Below are 8,156 nucleotides of genomic sequence, written 5' to 3'. Positions count from 1 at the left end.
GGGGAAATTTCATTTTCCTACTCGCTTTGGCATATTTTATGTAATGTCATCATTCATGCTTAATCATTGACTGTCAGATCTTTGCATTCCTAACAATCATTTTGAGAACATATTGTCTTACCATTTTCTACGTCTCATGGAGGTCAGTTACCAGAATGTTCCCAAGCTAACATCTGAATAGTTTTAAGATTAAAATCAAATAGCGCGCATATTGTAACCCACCAAACCAGTAAATTGCAAGGGTAGCTACATGTTATTTCCGAAATTTTCACTGAACCAGCTGTGTCATTATGCAATAGCTTGGTACCTTTTCATACGAAATATGATGTAATCGGGTTGATTCCAAAAAGGCTCATTTTTAAAAGTTGCCATGATTATAAACGTTGGCATTTATTGAGCATCAGTCACCTCAAATTTGTATAGAGCAATGATTGTTCTATATTTTGTTTCGTTTGAACACACCTGAGATTTTGGATAACAACAAAAAAGTGCTCGGAGAAAATAAACAGAAAGATATAAATAGAATAAACTAGTGAAGAAAATCACACATGGATTGGCTCTCTCTTTGTAAAACCATATGCTGTAACTCTTGGCACAAGTTTTACTGTCTCTATATTCTGACAGTAAATATACTAATCTCAGTTCCTTAATAATGCTTTATACTGTAGCCTCGGGTCGGTCAGCCAGGTATTTAGTTAGCTTTGGATCAGCAGCTACCTTCTCTGTGAACTGCTTAGCCCATGGTGTCAAGGTCATGATGTCTGGAGTACCGGTTTTGCTGAATTCCATGGCCGCAAACAGAAACAGGTCAGCTAGGCCGAGCTGCAATAAAAGGAACCTTATAAAAACATTAAGTCGTCTATCTACACATTTTGGTAAGACAACTCCAAACTCACTTACAGCTTTGATAATGAACTCACACAAAATGCTAGTAGATTTTATTAAAAATTATCGGTATTTATAAAAAATTTATGATTGTTTTTGATGTTTGAGGTGTTCTGATTGTCAGGATGTTTCTAGATTAAAATTGATAAACTTGATCCTGATTAAATCAATCAGATCAATAGAAAGTGTGATTATGACATCACTAGTTGCATAGAGACTGATAGAATAGAGACAGGTAATGCTCCGACTTGAAGGCAATAGCTGATATCAGTTTCATAGCATTTTAATCACGATCAAGTTTTATCGATTTTAATCTGGAAAAATCCTGTCAATCAGATCATCTCAAACACCACAAACAGTTGCAACGAATAAGAAATTACATTGACATTGAAAATTATTTTCAAAGGCGATACTGAGCATAAAAGTTTTCAGTTCGAATTATTTTGACACATATTCTATGAATGTTTTTTGAGAATGTTTGCAACTCAGGTCAGAAAAAGTTTATCTATATTGTTATAATGTTGTCATTTTTACTACCAAAGCATATAAAAAATTTTATTGATTATTTTTTCTGGTTAGCTCATGAAGATCGAAGAAATGGTTTTCAAATTATTACCAAAATAGTGAACCAAAAATGCCAACAATTCTTTCAAAATCACATTTCCCAAAAAAATATCATTTATATTGAAGAAATTTTAGCATTATAAATTTCACTGTGTAGAGAAGTTCCTACTGATCATTTTATATGCATGCTTCATGAAGATCAAATCAACGGTTTCTGAGTTATGACAAAAATAGTGAGCATAAAACATAACCATTTCTTTGAAATCAATTTGCAGATGAAAAACTCTAAAAATAAACTATCTGTGTTGGCACTTTCACGCTTACCTCATTACTGACTATATATTTCTTTCCTCTTTTTTTAGCCAAAGATTCGACATATTCAAGAACCTTTGTCCATTTAGTCTTTGCTTTTTGCAACAATTCCTCGCTGTTCTCAGGGACGGGTACGAGTTTGAAGACTTGCCAATTGTAGATATTAGGTAACGCATACATATTGATACAGTCTTGGGCGCATTCCGTAACCAGGTCATGCAAAGTTTCCTCCCATTGAGTCTTTCCACTTAGCCCTAGAGCAATAATCAAAGTATAAAGAAGGTGGGCGTGTTTGTTTAAAGAATACCTCCCTCACCTAATAAATATCATCACCCACTAGTACCGATCAAAATGTCTACATTTATCTCTGGCAAAAATTTCATTATTAGTGTAACTAAAGATAAACTTGTACCAAATATTTAGTCAATTTTATCAGGAATAGCGGTATTTTTAATTATTTGCATATTGTTTTTTGATGCTTGAGGTGATCAGATGGCCAGGATATTTCGAAATAAAAATTGGTAGAACTTGATCTCGATTAAAACGCTCAGATCAAGTGAAAGTGTGATAATGACGTTTATCGTTGCAAAGAGACTTATGAAATCGAAACGTGTAACGCTTCAACCTATTGCAATAGCTGATATCAGCTGTCGTAATGATAACAACTAGTGATGTCATTTCACACATAATTCTATTTCCGAGCGTTTAATCACAATCAATTTGTGTTGATTTTAATCTAGAAACATCCTGGCAGTCAGGTCATCTCAAACATCACAAACAATCCCTAATGGGCCCTAATAATAGAAAAATACTGATACTTTCTGATAAAATCTACTCAAACTTTGTGTAAGCTCATCATTAACATCTCCATCACCTAGGTCATAAGGTCATAAGGTCATAAGGTCATAAACATTGGTTAGTAGAAGAGAAGTGTTAGACAGAATAGTACTCCATGCTTTAGACACTAGATCTTAGACTAAAACAGGTACCCTGAGACTAAGGACATCATGGAGAATAGATACACTGCAAAAGATTGTGGATTAGAGCCTAATGATGTCAGGGACCAGAGTAAAACTAGGGACATACGTTTCCATCTTTGGATGAGAGGAAAGTCATTTTTTTGCGATATTTCACTACTTGCCTAAGTAGGTTTATAACGTATATTTATTTATTAAACCATCTAATAAAGATAAAAAGATTTAAATGAATACTTTGCTTTAAATCTGTAACTTTGACATCGCTATTGAAATATGCACTTTTACAGAACCCTATTTTGCAAAGAGTATGGCACTTTGCTAAAACCATTTTTGCCATGATTGACCACTATTTGCAGGGTTTCTATTTTGACTTTTACTGCATAAGAATTGGTTTTGGCTGAAAGGCTCTCTCACTTGGATTTTTAAATCGATCCGTTTTTACATCCTCTGCCCTAGTAAAACTGTTACTACTATGAACCCCTTGCGATCACTTAGATAATCATGATCTATACAGTGGAATTGCACACAGCATAATCATAATATGCCCATCAAATCATTTACAACAAATAAACCATTAGAAACTTCGAAATCATGAGAATTTTTGCGACTGTTTAGGACAAAATCCAACCTCAAGAAATAGGTTACCTAGTTTTCTTGCTACGTGTCTCGCTATAACATTGGAGTTACACAGCATCCCTTCAGCGGTCTCCAGAACTGGTAGCTGGCCAAATGGAGTCTCTGCAATAAACATGTTTAGTAAGAGAAATTCATAAATATTAGCCGAAATATGAGCCTGTAGAAGCTCAAATGTAATACACACACAGGGTTTGAGGTAAATCATGTTCGAATATTTGAAAAACGGTGCACACCAGCCCTCTAACACTCATCAGATTAAGAAAACTTTAAACGGTATAATAATTAAATGTTGACCATGCCGTCGCTCTTCAGATTACAACTCAGTTTTGCTAACACTGCTTCTTATCTTTCTATCTAAGAAAGACGGAATTTCTAGTATTTGAAAAGGCTAAAAAAATATCCACACTACGTTATTGCTTTAGAACACAGGCTAAGGTATATCAAGCTGCAATGCCTAAAAGTGAGATTATCTCAATGTCATTTGTACAGACAATAGTGACTCGCGCCATGTACGATTTTCTAATTATTTACTTGTCCAGACACCTTTTAGTTGGTGGCTCACGAGGATTTTATGTAATAAATTGATTTGAGCCATCCCTGCAGGACACACTAGTGGCTCTACCAACCGGCAGATTCTTCACTGAACCACAACTTAGAAAAATCTTACAAAATGCTGGCCACTAATAAATTTTCAGTCAACTTTTGAAAGACGTAATGCCATTATTATGGTAAATTTTAGGTGATGTAACTCAACATGCTTTGGCTTTTTTATTACAATAATGCGGAGTATTTATTTTCACCAATTTATCGACCACCTAATGTTTGATTTTTTAATAATAGTGAGTACTAACCAAAATGGCATCCAGCCTTTGAAAAACTGATTTATAGAGCGCTGAGTAGTGGCGGATGCCATTTTTATTTTTCCATTGAGAGCGACTCAAGATGACACCTGCCATTCAGGAAACTGATTGGACTAGATCATCAGTACTTACTCGGCTTGTATGCTGCGAAGTCATCACCGGTGATACGCGTATCATCAAACTTTTTTCCAGCCACTACATAGAGCATTCTGATAGCTTCTCCTCTGGCTCTTAGAGGAAGGTAGACCAGCTTGTCTTTGGTGGCCATTTTTTGTTAGTTTTCTAATCTGTTTTCTGCAAGTAAAAATAAAACTTTGTTTCTCAATTTTACCGCTAGCAACAAGCACAAGGGTTGCCCTTTTTAAGAAATGAGAGCAATACTTACTAGCTGTGCACCCTGCCAATTAGTAGCTGATGTGTCTATTTAGTGACTGGCCGGCTATGACTGCAAATGGCCCTTTCTACAATCTAAAGCAAACAGGACACATAATAGTTTAGTGCTGCGATGGTTCTACAAAATAAATTAACAATGAGGGATTTCACATTAATAGTTGTTGAATATAAGGAGTAACAACCTTTTCATTTTACAAAATTTAGATTTGCTTTTCTCAGCATAGCTTTTATTAAAAGGCCATGTTAAACCACCATTGATGCATTTTACCTGCTTACCTGCCAACTCATTTAATAGCATTGAACTGTCAATGCATACCTAAAACAGATAATATATTAGATATGAACTTTATTAATATGGAACCATGAGACAAAAATGATAACAAATATTGAAGTAAAAACAATTTTGCATTAAACTGTTCTCTGTGGATTGGCAGGGTGTTGGTGTCTGGCATAAGGTGTAGTGAATTTCTGGGTACATATGACTTTAATGGATGGTCAGGTAGGTTGGAGACATGATTTGAGTATTTTAGACAGCAAATATATTGAAACACAGTTAGCTCATCAGCGTTTCAAGCAATTAGATGCTGATCATAACTGTCCATATGAGGTAACATAACTTTAAACATAATTTTTGAAAGCGTTTTAATTTTTTGTTGTTTGTTTTTTGGCTGTTCTGCAAATAGTTTAAACTTTACTGGTATTGCACACTTTTTGCAATAAACAAATATTAGAGCTGAGCAAGATACATTGCAATACATCAACCTAACATCTTGCAAGTACATCTCAACAAAGTAATGTCCACTGGCACCAACCACTTCTGACTTACCCTCAACAAAACCAACTTTACCAGCCTGAAGACTGTAGAAGGAGCTGAAATTAGGGCTAGAATGGGTGCTATTCCGTTCTTTAATGCCACCTTTTAACATCTCTTGAAGTGCCTAACTACTGAACTGTAACTTTATGTCATAGAAGGCAGAATGTTTTCATTGCACTTTTTTTGTAAGTAGCAATCATAACATTTGCCTACGGCAATGAGTTATTATATTATTATATTAAGTTCTTCATCTGACAGTGAAGTGATTTGTATTGAAAAAGTTTATAGCATTGTCACAGCTCTAATTTTTTTAGTGAATGCAAAAACTGCTGTGTCATGTCTACTATTAAAAAAAATCAATCCTGCGTCTCCCACCTCGCATGCAAACAAACACCTTCTCTGACTAAACCTATATAATACCCTTGTTCTCTTTACCATATTTGAATAGAGTGAACAGACATCAATTGTCTACCATCAAACGATAGTGAAATCGGCTGCTTGCTACACCTTTCAACTACTGCTGGCAGTGCCAGCCTTTTCACGCTACAGCCATATATGGATAATAACATCACAAAACTATTTCATACTCACTTCACAGATCCTATCATATTGCAAAAGTGGATCTAGCAAACTTGTACAGTACTTAAAAAATGCCTGTATATTCTGAAGCATATACATTAGAAATTGTCTTGTTGCGCTGACTTATTTACAGTGATTTTGAGAGAAAAATCTAATTTTGGCTACTTGAAAATAAGGAGTTATTCTTGTATTCTTTATGATAACACTGATACAAACTGATCAGACTAGATGTAAGTTTTCAGCGTTATTATTGGATGTAAGTACATTATAACTTACACTACAATAAGCTGTTTAGTTTATGTAATATTTGCTCAAGATGAAACAACTGCTTAGATAACAGCAACTTCACAATAAGGGTTACCACTTACTTCAAACACCAGCCCATATGGAATATCTAGTTGGTAAACATAACCTCTCTATAGCTCATTGTTGTTTAAAGAACATTTGAAAGGAGAACTTTATGAATTTGTAGTTGTTAAAGGTCTTTGACTTGCCAACCAGCTGAGTAACTAAAAACAATTGCAATTGAAACAATTTCTAAAAAACAAGGCAGCGATGCACTATTAATCTACAAAACTGAGGGCCAAATTGTCACATCATATAAAAACATTTAGTGATTTCATTACAAATTAAACAACATACTTTTAAAAATCACAACATAATTAAAAAGAACACAAATATGTATAGTAGATGTCACACTGATTGAGGAACGTAAATTGAGGAGAAAATATTGGTGCTCCTAGAATCACTCGTATGCTACACATGCTGCCTTAATATATTGTAAGTGATAATTCTCCTTCAATTTGAATGTTACGGCCTGAGGTTGCCATATTTTTGCGTATTTATTCACCATGATGTCTGTCCTATAAATATTTTTTAAATCATGCCCCAACACTAGAAGGCTGGGCCTGACTTAATTCGAGGAGTTGCTTTCCCACCTGATCTTATGGTTGAGCGAACTCGGCTGTGTAGCTTTCTTGTGGTTGTTTGTACTTCTGCTTAATAAAGGAATACGAAACTTTGGTCACTTTGCGCCTAATATGTTTTCAGTCGAATTCTGAAACTTGTGACCAGTTGGACTATTAGTTTCCCAGATATCATCAAATTACCGAGCGAATTTCTAACTGAACGGCAAATATAAAATGTCTGCTGACAGAGCATTACTTTCAAATGACACACTAGTTGAACTTTGAAATTTGAAACTGTTTAGAATTCTTAGTAATGAAGAAACGAATTAGAAAAAATCATCAAGCTTTTCCTCAGCACAAAGGAGCATCATACTAAAACTAATTGTTTTTCTATTCATAACAAATATATGCACTCTATCAGACTCGGTGTACAGTGATCATTATGTTTCTTCAGTTATCTTTAAAATATCACTTCTATGAAGGAGCATGAAAAATTTTTTTATTAATTCATTTTTACTTCTTTGATTGAGTTCTATAAGATTGCAGCTTGAAAATGATGTTTATTTCAAAATGAAAAGTGTTATTGTAAGTTGTTATCCTAGTTAATGGAAAGTTGTTAATATGGTTAATTCTGGATCTGGAGACCCTCTAGTATACACAAGAACAGATCTCACTGTTAAATACTGGTTAGCCGTGCTTTCCACCATAGTTTACAATAACAAATAGAGGAAACTAATCCAAGCATGGAGAATAGTCATAATATCGGTGTTAAATGATACATAAAATTGGAATATCGGTGAATGATTGGAGGAAAACATTTTAATCAGACAGAGCATACCAAATCGCAATAATGGACAGCAGCCGAACAACAAAATGTTTACTCCAGCTTTGTTACAGCTCAAAAATTGTTGCGATTTCTTTATATATTAAAAAAAAACATACCTTCGGCGAGTTTGTTGTGTAGCTGACCAAAGCGTGTCATGTTCTCACCACAAAAAATTTGGTTATAGTCCAGTGATTGCAAAAAAGTTGCCTTTGCCCGTGATAGCTAATTGAATACTCCAATGTATTCAAGTTGTTTGATTGTATTAATTCAACTACGACAGATACGCCACTTGCTACACAAAGTAGCCAATGGTTCGATTAGGCTTTTAATTTGTTTTCGAAGCATTCTGAATGGCGTGATATTTAAAGATAAGTAGCGGGGAAGTTCCATTTCCCAACTCGC

At 34.6% G+C, this 8,156-nt stretch overlaps 1 protein-coding gene across 1 annotated transcript; it reads right to left on the bottom strand.

The window, feature by feature from the left end:
* Positions 1–422: 422 nt before the first annotated feature.
* On the bottom strand, positions 423–8,008 carry LOC137400121 (probable glutathione S-transferase 8). Its single transcript, XM_068086432.1, has 7 exons — positions 7,871–8,008; positions 4,904–4,943; positions 4,620–4,702; positions 4,367–4,528; positions 3,384–3,476; positions 1,774–2,015; positions 423–822 (listed from the first exon to the last, which is right to left on the bottom strand). The coding sequence occupies exons 4-7, from the start codon at positions 4,500–4,502 to the stop codon at positions 658–660; spliced, it is 636 nt and encodes a 211-aa protein (XP_067942533.1). The 5' UTR covers positions 4,503–4,528; positions 4,620–4,702; positions 4,904–4,943; positions 7,871–8,008; the 3' UTR covers positions 423–657.
* Between the last annotated feature and the right edge of the window lie 148 nt (positions 8,009–8,156).

The sequence above is a fragment of the Watersipora subatra genome, chromosome 7 (genome assembly GCF_963576615.1).
Source record: "Watersipora subatra chromosome 7, tzWatSuba1.1, whole genome shotgun sequence".
Taxonomy (NCBI): Eukaryota; Metazoa; Bryozoa; class Gymnolaemata; order Cheilostomatida; family Watersiporidae; genus Watersipora; species Watersipora subatra.
The sequence above is the reverse complement of the archived record's forward strand: the minus strand, read 5'-3'. Positions and strand labels throughout refer to the sequence as shown.